The sequence below is a fragment of the Tinamus guttatus genome, unplaced genomic scaffold (assembly GCF_059628265.1).
Source record: "Tinamus guttatus ecotype Peru unplaced genomic scaffold, ASM5962826v1 Tinamus_guttatus_pri_ptg000246l, whole genome shotgun sequence".
Lineage (NCBI taxonomy): Eukaryota > Metazoa > Chordata > Aves > Tinamiformes > Tinamidae > Tinamus > Tinamus guttatus.
In genome coordinates, this window is record NW_028288780.1 from 7,449,722 (window position 1) to 7,463,015 (window position 13,294).

At 39.6% G+C, this 13,294-nt stretch overlaps 1 protein-coding gene across 2 annotated transcripts in view; it reads right to left on the reverse strand.

Annotated features, from left to right (window-relative positions):
- LRMDA (leucine rich melanocyte differentiation associated) overlaps positions 1-13,294 on the reverse strand; it is a 609,951-nt gene that overhangs the window by 261,295 nt on the left and 335,362 nt on the right. For both annotated transcript variants that reach the window (XM_088526444.1, XM_088526445.1), the window contains one exon: positions 8,628-8,759. In XM_088526444.1, coding sequence (XP_088382570.1) covers positions 8,628-8,759 — 132 coding nt within the window. The remainder of the gene's footprint in view (positions 1-8,627; positions 8,760-13,294) is intronic.

Genomic DNA, 13,294 nt, shown 5'->3' on the forward strand with positions numbered 1-13,294 from the left:
TGGCTAGCAATTGCTGGAGCCATGAAACTTTTCCAGCATGGAAACAAACAGTTAGTTTCACAGCACATTCATCACTAATATATTCAGTCCACTGGAAAATGAGTTAAAAAAAAAAAAAAAAAAAAAAAAGTCAAACCACAACAACACACTTTCACTCCTGGAATATAAATGCTCTGAGTGCCACAGCAACGCTTCCATAATTACTCAATTAATATTTGTGAATAAATGCATCTTAAAGACTTCAGTGTTGCAACACGTCAGTATTTTTACACATGAGGCTTTAAAGTACTGTAAAGCATAAAAGTTTTCATTAAAACAGACTTATACTTAAGGTTACATTCCTCAGGAAAAAAAAAAGTATTAAAACAAAGATTGAAATACCTTTTAACCACGGCAAGACTGGAAAACACAGCTTAGGTTTAGGCATAACAACTACACTCAACCCTTAGCACACTGCTGATGGACCAAAGCAGATTACTTTGTTAAAGAAGGTATTACAGTCATTCCGAGAGGCTCTTTCTATATATCCTCATTTACTTTACGCACAAAGAAAAGGTGGTGATTCTCAGGAAAGATGCTGTGCGTATCTCTGCATATATTCTTCAGTGTTTAAAAATTGACTGTCTTAGACAATAGTGATAATTATTCAAAACCATTAAAGGCATTTTGGTACTGTCTTCTCATCTGCTGCTGCTCCTATGGACTACAACTATTGTTTTAAATCCTCAGTTCACTTGTGTTGCTATTATTTATACTTGATTTATGTGTTTCTGTTATCTTTGTTATTTTTAGCTGATGGAATTTACTTTATTTCTTCACCTCGATATCTTAAGGGCAACAGAAGCAATGCAAAATGGAAAGAGCAGCTTCACGGTTAAAAATGTGGTCTTTTTTGAAAACCTGAAATTTTATTTTCTTTCCAAACATAGAAGTTATTACAATTACTGATTTCAATAAAGTAAAATAAGTCAACCTAGACTCATAGCTAATGTTCTGTCTCAAAATCTGAGATATTCTACTCCAATATTTTGTGCAGATGAGCAAAACGGTTTGTAATTTTTAAGACAAAAAGGGCCGTTTTTCATCTGGCAAGGCCACAGTATAGAGTGCTATGGCAGCTAGAAAGCCAGATTTCATACCCTTTACAAATCAGCAGAAAGACTTCCTCAGATCTTAAGCAGCAATCAACCAGACCTTAAGAAAAAATGTCTTGTTGTAGCATTGTATGATAGAACTTTTCTTTGTTAACTAGGATGGAGACCCAGTTGTAATTTTGTGGTAATTCTCCATTTCTCACATTGGACCTCTAGCTCACACATAAGCTTTTAAAGTGAAATATTTTTTCATGGTTCTTTCAGGAAGTACGTGACTGTGATGGGAAGGTCACAAACTACTTTCCACAGATGTTCAAGTTAGAGGGTTTTTAAGAATTTCCAAAGACTTTTGGAAAAGTGTTTGAATCTGGCACCATCCCTCAGCCAGGAGAAACACTTAATTTCTTGCAGGACTGCTTAAGTTGCGAAAAGGTTCCCTGAAAGAAATAGTTTATTATTACAAAAGGCAGTTATTTCCATAATGGCAATTGCACACAGGGGGTTAGCTATTGCAAGGCTTAGATCTTATCTAGCCTTTTCTTATTAAAGAAAAAAATGTCTTCGCTTCTTCTATGGAGTAAACAGGCAGACATTTCGTTTGTCGGTTCAGCAGAGCCTTTTCTGGGGTTGAACTTTTTCTCCCTAACAACTTACTGAATTTTGAGTATGACAGACAGATTCTAATTTCCATTTGACCATGGAGGCTTGGGGGGAATATATCAAAAGTTATTTAGATAGGCTATGATGAAGAGTAGCACCAACTGAGATTTACAAAACAACGTAAATCTATGCATCAAAATCCTATGGAAGGCACAAAGGGAAGCAGCCCCAAACTCATTAAGGCTCTTCAGTAAATAACAGTAGTTCATAACCTGCATCTCAAACATCTAAATGCTCCTAAATTTGGAAACCAGTGTTTAGATTCTAATACCTCACATGTAAACATCGAACATTAATTTTAGATACAAAATCAAAATACTCCCAGAAAAATTCTCCCAAGCAAGGATGACCAGGAATCACACAGATTTGTTGCACTGCAATTCTATGCAAGACTCACCAGATCTCCTCTTTCTTATCATTTACACATTTCACCTTACTGAAATAGATATTTAGCAGCCTGCTACTCTTCCAGGCTGAGCTGCAGCAGAAGCACACACGTGTATATATACACAGCTGGGCAAAATCCAAGAATCAGATACCATCACTCAAAATATAACATATAAGCAATTTACAGTAAAGCCAAAGCCTTGCAGACTTTGCAGTCCCCGAAGTGCAGGACACCAGGAACACTTGACAACAAACTAACTTGTGGCTCCTGATAATCAATTTTTTGTGCTAGATTCATCTACATCGTAACTGAAACAACCACACACAAGTATGGATTATTTTTTCAGAAGAGCGCTATACACCTGCTATCATCCTGTTATCCTTTACAACATGTATGAAGGAATTAATGATATTCTTTATGAATTCTCATGATCAAGTGCTGCTCAGGGATGAGTCATAAGTCACCACACATTTTAATGAATTAGTGTGTTATATGCACACTTTAAAACACAATACTGGAATTATACAACGCCACCAAAAATGTAAAGTCTTTCTAAAACAATGCTAGCAAAATACAGAGGAAGTAAAATGAAAAGCCAGACTGAATTTTTATGCCCAGCTTCCTTTTCATGGTTAATTGTTGCAGCCTGAAGAGTGCCATCCTGGTGCAGTTGAAGCCAAAGAGCTGCAAAATCCTGCTGTGCCCTTTCTGAGATGGATTTCAGCTCCATTCTCTTCAAAAAGGAAAGCCACAATTAAATCCATGCATGATATTAGTCCAGTGTTATATATTTATTTGAAGCTCAGTGATGGGAGCCCCGAAGTGATTTTTCTGTAAGTCAATGTCACTGGCTCTCATGTTCTCTTGTAACACTGATGCAAAAACATGATTTGAAAACTGTTCTAATCTGTCCTCGTTATGCAACACTAAAGTTCTGCAGTACTACAGTCTATCTCTCAAGTCGCTAGTATTATCACCAACCCATTAATATCTTTCTTTCCAAAAAATTAAATAAAATCATAAAAATAAAAATTAAGTGCTCTAGTCCTTTCAATCACAAGACAAGACATCAACTCTCAGCAGTCATCCAACACATAGGTCCCCTGCAAAACCACATGCTGGCTGCCATGAATAATTAACAGAAATTTTCTAGAGATACTTTATAAGTTGATGTCCACCAACAGAATATACTGGCTTCTTGTGCTCTTTACAGTTAAATCAGGGAAATATTTACAAGAACTGGCCATCTCTTACAGGCAAATTAAATTTTTCAAGCCTCTTTTTCTAATCGCACAGTCAAATAAATGACTAGTGACTTTCTATGACTAGCGCTTTGGAAGTTCTTGGAAGCAAACAGACAAAGAAATCAGCTTTACATTTAAAATATTCCTTATAAAAATGTATATAAAGAATATCAGAAATATCACAGAATTTTAGACTGTGTTGAAATGTGCAAGATCGAAAGTCTTCTATCAACCAACCGCCTTTCATGCATAGGATGGAATCAACCAAATCCTGAAGCAGCTCTATAGCAATGTTGCTGGCATCGTAAATAAGCAAGCTACCTGTATTTATTCACATTTGAAACCTTTGCTTCAATTAAATTTATTACAACATGATGTAGCAATCACAAGTGATTCCCCAGGCAAACAGTCTTGAAGCAGAAGTTACCAATCCCCCTCTGAATGCAGTGTGAAAAGATCTTTGCCACCTGAACGCTTTTCCATTAGAATGTGGTAGGTCTTCAAGGTTGGATAACCACAGAAATAGCTTGCAATATGCAAGTATACATCTTCCCCTTCTCTCTCTGCAATAGGATGTCACGTCTGGTCATTTGTATTCCATGTTATGGTGTGAACCTGATCTGGTAGGGGGACAGGGTCTTGAGTAAGCAAGAGCAGTTAAAATTCTTCTTCACTGGCTTGAAAACCGTTCTGCGTAAGAAAGAAAACGTGCAACCCAGATGGTAATTAACTCTGTGCATCTTACGAATAACTTCCAACATACTGAATATTGGCGGGGGAGAAAAAAATCTTGTTCCATCTACTGGAATACTATTCATTTTTGCTGGGTAGGTGGTGCGATCTTCAGGGTCTTTAACAAAGCCTGTGGTGGCTACCCTGCTTATTCTAACACCTGGCTGCAATGTTGTTAAGTAACCAAACACGAGAAAAACTAGTGTTTTCGTGATAGGGACCAAATTATATTGCTGGCTCTCCAGAGAGGTCCAGGCTGAAGCTGTACATCCTTTCTTCTCTCTCTTTTTTTTCCTTTATGCCAGGCAACACAAAGGCAATCAAGAATAAAGCCACAGTTCACAACTGATAAGAGTTCTGACAATCAGTGTTGAACTGGTCCAATCATGGATGTAGAACTGGACAAGGAATTGCTTGGCCTGATGATTATCTCCTCCTTTCCTAAATGTTGGTATTAGGCATTAACATTACTGGTTTTTTTTTTCCTTCTGGCCCTTCTTATTGTAGAAGAAAGGTGATTTTGAAGGTGGTTAAGATACAGACAGACAAGGTTCCACAGTCAAGTAAATTTAGGATGTTTTACAGAATTTGTCAAGTGCTTTGGTACTGTGCTTCTCTCACAAGCCACTCCCAGACTTGGTCAAACCTGCAAGTGTGGCATGGAGGGCTCTCAGAAATACACACAGAAAGACTGCTGAGCCACTGTGTAGATCTCTGCTCAGTGGAGATAGGGATCTGCACATCGTAGGAGAAAATTTATGCCTTTAATGTATTCACTCAAACTAAACATCAAGTCCACAGTACATAATGTAATGAGATATTGGTCAAAGATTGAGACTTCTAGGCCTTTAAGCACTTCCGGGCAACATAAGAACCAACACAGAGACAAAATAAACGACAGTGTACGTTTAGGGTTTAAAAAAATTCATAACTCTTAGGTGTTATGACAAGAACACTATGAGGACAGATTATACCAGAAGTACATTCTTCAGTCGAGGTACTGGATCCATCCTGCTTTCACAGATAAGATTCAAGAACGTATAAACCATAGGTCTGAATCGGGGTGATAACTCCTCTTGTCGTAAGTAATACATATATCACTACTGGCCTTCTGCCCAGCTCTGGATTTCCCACTCTGTAGGGTGAAATATTTTGATTTTCCTCTAAGTCATCCAAAAATCAAGACCTAGATTCAGTGTCCGCATTCTACATGTGCATTCTATATTATTGTAAATCAATTTTGGTATAAAAGCTTATGGAGTATATAAAATATATGTTAAATGGATGACCAGCTCAATGCATTAAATAAAAGAATAGAGTTTTTTAACTTAGAGAATCTCAGATCTGGTTCATGTCAATCCTGTCTATTTCAAAATGAGGCAGTGCACACCATCAGGTTTTCAACACTCAGATATACGTATGTGAAAAAACTATCTTTGCTACCCTTCTGAATAACTGTGCAGGAAGTTTTATCAAATACTAAAAAGAAATATCAGAGAAATTTAAAATTCTACACTGTATAATCCCATTGTAACAACAGCCCCAGTTATCACAGTGAACAGCCATGAAACCTCACACTGGCAGTGCACACACAGGGGGATAATTCTGTCTAAAAGTTACCTATCTGACTGTTATTACCAAGTAAACACTAATAGAGAAGGGAGGTTTCCCATGACCAGTATGGCAGACTTCAGTTATGAGGCTTCCTCCAGCCCCTACCACATTTCTTGGTCTGCACAGCTTTCTGCCATCCATTAGGGGCCTGACAGAGAAACTAAGATGATACATTTCCCAAAGTAAACCAAGGCAACCATTCCCAAGGTAAAAATTATATATAATATACATATGAGAACGTGTGCATATACACATTAGTGACATGCAATCCAAACTGCACCATATTGATAGCTATCGTGTTTTTCAGCTATACAATATGCATTCTAAAATATGTTTTCAACCGACTGCGGAGTACACAAAGTTGAGGTAACACACTAGGAAACCTTTTAAAATTATTTTTAAATTAGCTTCTTTTACTTCTAGGTGAAAAAATGTGGCTTAACTTCAACTTCTCTTTGAAGAAAAAAATACTGCATGATTCTTCCATGAATTTACCTCATCTACAGATAAGCTCTCAGAATGAGCAGTATATCCAGACGTTATTTTGAGAGATATCAAATGTTATTTACACATACAATATCACACAGTACATGAACCACGCAAAAGAAGTGGAAAGCTCTTATCAGACTAGCAGAACAGGATCTGGATTAAAATAACACCAGAATAAAAGGAGGGAAGGAGCAAACAAAGTATAATAATATTAATTAGCCAAGAAAGATACTCAGGAAAGTTCTCTCTGAGATTTGAAGAGGTTTAAAGATGTATATATCTGTATATGTTTATATTGGCAATACTACACCGATTACAGTTTTGCTTCATATCAGTGTTCTTCGCTCACTTGTGTCCTTAGTGTATTGCTACCATGATATCCTAAACAATCTTCCCTGTGATATTTCATTATTCTATTACATGTACATTTTTATATGAACATTTCAAAAATAATTCTATAGGGAAATGATTGCTCAAAAGTGGCAACTGAATTTCACAAGAGCCCTTTTTCAGCTATCATAGCCACAGTGAAGAGGGAACTCTGGAGGGTCTCCATCCTTCTGCAGACTGCTCTATCTTCTCTGCAAGACATCATTGAGCCCTCAGGCCCAAACTACTCATGGAAAACAGTGGATATTTTCTCTTCTCTAGGCAGTTTGCATGCATTAGATGTTTCAAAAGCATTTGTGCAACTCCTCTGTTATGTTATAGGTAGCCGACTACAAAATATATACATTATTTCTATAGGTAGCTTAATGTCCTCAAAGTTGTAAATTCACCATTTTAAGACTGAATTTAAAAGTAATTTCCTAGGATAGATCTAATCCTGTTTATCATGTGATCATCATCTTTCTGAGCTTTTGCACTCGATAACAATACGTTAAGTTTTTTTGTAAAACTAACAGACGACTTCAAAGAGCACTACTGACAAGATCTTTTTTCCTCTGATCTTGTTCACTGAGCTCTTATTCGAAATACCTTCCCTCCTTTTGGTAAGTGCAAACTTCCTCCATGACTCTTCGCCTGCCACCCCAAACACGTATCCTTTTGGATCTGACAGCCAAATTTACACTTTGTTTTTGGTAGAAGGAGATATGCTACGCCAGACATACCATCATCCATAGTCGTAGGAAAGATGTTTTCATATATTTTTCATCAGCGCAGGCCCTAGTCAGACTTGAATGTATCAGCAAAATCAGATAGTTACCCAAACCCAACCCTCATAATCCTGTCATTAGCCAGAAATCCAGCCAAATACCTAGAATAATAATGATCTTCACGGCACAAGGGGCACTCTTGGCAGATTTCCAGGGCCCCAAAGAATAAAAGTTACCCTGCTGTTATTTATTTATATAGTCCAAAATAAGTGCAGAAGTCATAGAAGCCGTAGCTATTTTTATTCTCCTCAGTAGGAGGATTTTGCTTTAGCAGGAGGTAAATTACTTTCTGTTTACGCTGTCTGTAATAAAAGGCTGCAGTTGAGCGGCCTCGTCCTCACCGCAGTTGTGAGGCGAGGGCCTTCGCACTCTCTGCTCTAAGACTCCGCAGGCCTCGGTTGGCCTTTGGGCTACAATTTGATTGCCCTGCTCTCCGGTAAAACCTTATATTGCACATATTCCATCTCCATGAGGAGCAGTGTATGGGAAAATAGTTTAATAATTAAGCCTATGGCCAGCCCTTGGAGATAATTAGTTTTTACAGACCATTATGCAAGGGCCTATAGACCAGGGGTTCTGATTCAGCAGATTACTTGGGCAGACATTGAAACATTTATTCTCAATAAACTTAAGCAGATACCAACTTCAGGCACATGGAAAAGTGCCTGATTGGTTATGAATGGACCTAACCATCCATCTAAACACTTTAATGCATTAGGACCTTGATTCGGACTAACTTTTATGTCAATCTCTACAGTGGGAACATCAACCTGCTCTTCCACAGCAGCTACCGAACCGCACATATCACCAACTTCATTTAAGTGGGAAGTGGTGTTATTTTCTAGGGGATTGCTATTTTATCGTGTTGTTTTCGGAGGTGTTGGAAGTACGAAACCTTCCTGCCGTGTCACTGCACTCTCTGTGCCACTAGAGGTCAGCCTGCAACAGAACCCAAGCGAACGCCAGATCTGCTGCATGCCGCTCGCCAGCGCTGACATTATTGTCTTTCTCTATTTTATCTATTAAAAAAGATTTCTTCAGAGCCATAACTTAGATCTTACACTAAAATGGAGCAACAGGAAGATATAATGGTGCATTTCATTTATGAATGACCTATAATAAATTACTGTGAAGTATTCCAGGTGCCAAGCACGAGAATGCTTTGTCTGCCCAGGAACGATATTTCACATACTTTAATTTGGCTGACACATAAAACTCATTTGACATTTTGCAGGTATTTCTTTGAAAGGATATTTGGTTCTTGTTGAGCGTTAAAGTATGGAGGTGGGGTAACCTGGGCAGCAGAAGGTCGTTTCCGAGTAGGTTGTTGTCCAAGATCAGCTCCTCCAAGGAGCCGAACGTTTTCAGTCCTTCCAGTGACCTGCAAACGACAAAGGCAACAGGAAAAATGATACTCCACTAAATCAGGGAGGCCATTATGAGCTGAAATAAATATTTTAACCTTCCCTTTCAGGAGTGGGAATAGTTTTGGTTGGGGCCTGTCAGCCGAGTGAATGACAAGAATTAGTGGCGAGGGGAGTGCTGGCACTGCAACACATCCTTCACATGCTGGCAGGATGAAGGATGGGGGTCACTTAGTGAGTAGCCAGGATCCAAAACAAAAGGCTTCAGATATGGGGCCTGCAGGATGAATTTGTCAATGTCTTGTGCCTTCAGGCACCCAGCCTCGCCTGACCCTAACCTCCATTCCCAAGATAAATAACTCTGTCACAGTTCACCTTCATTCCCTGGACACAAATTTAAGTTGTCATCCATCATTTCTGCCAAGAAATATCATACCCCGCTAACAATAATAAATACAACTTCAAGTATCATTTCTTAGCAGTTACCTTACATGCAATAATAGGAAATGGAGAAGGGATTTTTTTTTTTTATTAACCGCTTAATTTGCTTCTCCTCAAGCCCCTGCAAACAAAATAAAATGTTCTCTACAAAATAAAATGCAGAATTATCCCAGACAGAAAAGGCATTTGCTTTCTTTTCAGAACTTGCTGTCCCACTGTCAAGCCACAGGTCAGACTGCAGAGAGCAGCTTTAAAAAAGGAGCATTTCACAACATGGAAGTACAGATGAGGGGCTGTAAATAAACAAGATTCGGGAGGTATTCATTCCTCCGAGAGCAAAGCACAGGGAAAAAAATAAAAATAAAAAAGAGCACTTCGGAGCCTTGTTAAAGCATCCATTCCAAATGTGATTCTTAATGCCTGCACATTCCAACAGGAAAAAAAAAAAAAAAAAAACACACATTAATCTAGTAAGACGCATGGTATACAGAGCATACGCACAGACACACATTCACAGCTCATTCACCTACCAGACACCTAGAGATATGCTGAGATTGCATGACTTGACAGCTGATCTACTATGCCTACCAGTGGGAAGATCATCACTGTTTCTCCTGGCTGTTTTATAAAATGTGATGAATAAGGGAGATGCAGTCTAGACTATTTATTCACTTTCCAATGACATTTATACTGAGGGGATTTCCTCTCCCTTCCCCAGTTTTTGGGCAAAGAGCAAAACAGAGCCAAGGTCTCTGCTGGAGGGTCATAGAGGCTGTACTACTACTGGAAGAAACTACCAAAAATATTAAAAAGAGGTTCAAATTAGATAGTTTAACATTCACTTGGTCAACAAAAACAAGAAACATTTGCTGTAGCTACAGCTTACTGAGCCTTTGAAGCACAGCTAGAATTGGTGCCCTGCCCCATAACTAGCTCCTTTGGGAAAGCTCCGTCCAGCCCCACGCTCACCCAGCACAGCGGTCATGTGCGAGGAGCTGCAGCAAGACACTCATTTCGGCAAAGGTGGCCCAAGTGACTCGGTTTTGCCAAAGTCAAGATCAGAAATGTGCAAACATGTCAGACATTCCAGTGCTTTCCTCCAAGTACCTTTAAAAGGGAAAACAATCCAGGGGAAGTAACAGGGAGTCTATCAAGCTGCTATGAGTTTTCAGCTCAGTTTATTTGACAAACCTAGTTTAGCAAATTCCCCTTAAATACTCTTTATTATATAAATAGTGGATTATTTCCAAACCTCACATTCTAATGCAAGACTTGGACTTGCCAGAGGAGTTCAGCGAAGGCCACCTCCTTGTCAACACCACGGAGCCTTATGGGATGTTAATAGGTCCTTTGTGACAAAACATCGCTGGGGCTCTGGTCAGTGTCAGCATCCAAATACACATTGTTCCTGAGTTATGTTATGCAAATATAATACCCTTATCATTTGAATCAGCAAATGGTTGGCAACTGGCAAGGAGAAGAAAGCGCACATCCAAAACTGCTGCAGGGGAGGCATAAAACAAAATGACAAGCCATGAAGTGGGACAAAAGGCCTCGAAACACTAGAAGGAGTTGCCTATTGAACCAGCCTTTCTTTCAAAAGCGCAGGCTGAATACAAGGGTACTAGTTTCATAGATAGGCAGAGAAAATTGTGCGCAAATCTCCTTACACCTGTCTGGTTTTGATAATTTTTGCCATGTAATGTTATTAGCTGCTCAGTTAAAAAGGAGCTGTGTTACACAGGAGGTTGCTTATTAATTGTTGTTTTCATGTCATCAGAGCAATGTGCACTTGGTGATTTAATCAGCTAAATTCACAGTCCAGGGAGGTTGGAGGGGTTGCCACAGTACAGGGACAGAGTATAGACATTAACATAAATTTACATCCATATGTTATTTTGCTCTTTGCACAGTTCTGATTTTTTTTCACCTTACACAGAAAGAAAGGCCAGCACCAAAGCTGTTAAGAAAGTTGGTAAAGTTAAAAAAAAAAAAAAAAAAAAACATGTGCGTGTTTGCTACCATTCAGTGATATTGGCTATCAAACACAAAACAAAATCTCTGCCATCACAACATATAAGGAAAGGTTTCCCAGCAGGGACTGAAATATTTCCTCTGTGACTGGAAAGCCAATGCTCTACGTCCAGTCCACGCAATAGATTCAACACTGCCAACTCGAGCAAGTCACAGCAGGCGACAATTCCTCATCAGCAGGTGAGCGGTAACGTCGCCTGCCTAAGCAGGGATGGCATTAGTGAATTAGCCCATGCAAAGTATTTTCAGAGCATGAGGTCAAAATCTATAGCGGATACAAATGCCAGTGTTTTTATTTTCGCTGAGGGTAAGGCAGTTATTCTAATGTATTCAAACTATTTCCTTGTGAGCACATTACAAAAGAGCAAAGCAGGAGCCTATACACAGCAAAAAAATCACCCTAAAACACACGAGCAAGTATAAAAAAGGGAATTCAATGGAGAGGCCTGTCCGGAGGCCAAAGCTGGACTGTTTGCTCCTAGTCCCCAGCAGAAGGATGGCCCCTCCGCCCCGGTGTGAAGAGCCCGGCGGCACCGCGCAGGTAGCCGCTCGCTGCAGCGCAGGGAGCCGACGCGCATCTCGGCCGCGGGTCGCGGGCGCCGGGGCCCACTCGGGTGACACGGGCGCCGGTGGCCGCTCGGGTGACACGGGAGCCGGTGGCCGCTCGGGTGACACGGGAGCTGCCCCTTGTCTCACCCACAGGCACCGTCCCGGCCGCCCCATGGCCAGGCGCGCACGCCGCTCCCGCAGGAGAGCGAGTGCTGCCAAGAGATTTCCATTGCAATTTCCAAAGCCACATCAAACCGACAAAACATCACAACGCATTCAGCTCTGCCTCATTCAAACCGAAAAAACTTTAAGTTTCCACTGTAATTAACCCTATCCTCGTTAAGATAATTATGATCAAGCTCCCTGTCACAGCTAATATCACAGCATCATTGCCTATGGCTCACGCTTTGCCCTCATTAGCTTACAAAAACACTGTGCTAAACAGGAAAGTGACTCCCTCTGCAAAACGACTTAAGATGCTCTGTAACCAGACAGTAAATAATCCTCTAGAATACAAAGGTCTCAGAAATGTCATTTTATCCAAGTCCTTCAGCTAATCAGTAAGATTTCTTCCAGCTTTCTTTTCCATAATTCATTCATGATTTGCAGCAAAGTTTTAATCATAAAGGAATGTCACTGCTGAGATTTTTTTCTGTACGTGCATGCATGGCAATTGTCAACTACACTATTCCTTACAGTCCCTCTGGCACGACGGGGATTCGGTTACAAGGAAACTGCAGAGCAGCTCTTCATTTTGGTAATATTTGATAATGAAAACACGAGACATTAGAAATGTAAAGCAGCAGAGATCTCCCAAATAATCTCTCAGACCCTGCTACTACGCGGCTGTCCTTGTCCGCAAGAGCAATCTGTTCAGAAGTGTATTCCAAAGAGAAAATGTTCCTCACATTTTACCCCACCCCTCCATTAATAAGACAGCTGACTCATTTCTAACGACTTTTTCCTCCTGTTTAACAGGAAAAGGGAGAGCAGTTAACAGTATGTAAATGAGAGAGTTTGGCTTTTGCCTTTAAATTGATTTGTACTCTGTTGACAAGAGATAGCCATTACCAGAAGTTAAAGACAGAGCTGTTACAAAGGAAAAGCTTTTAAAAATACCTCTTTCCTTTCATGTTTTAACAATTTAAAGAAGAGCAGAATCAACATGAGAACTCTAGCACTAGATAATTTCAGTATTTAAAGAATATAATTGTAATTTCCATTTCCAACACCTGCCTGCCGAGGACCACAATTTATTTATTTTTTTTAAACATTAATGAATTACAGTTCAAAAACCTGCTGGACTTAAAACTCCATTTTCTAGTAAAGCAGGCAGAGGTTAAGTGACTAGCAAAAGGTGACCCTCAGCAATTTTCTACAAGAGAAGAAATAAAGCACAGAGCACCTGACTTCCAGTCCCATGACTTAACCCCAACAAAACGAAAAGCAACAGATAAATGTTATACACACATAAAAACATAACACAGACACACGCAAAATTTGGGGGTCTGCATGATTTCCTGAGAAC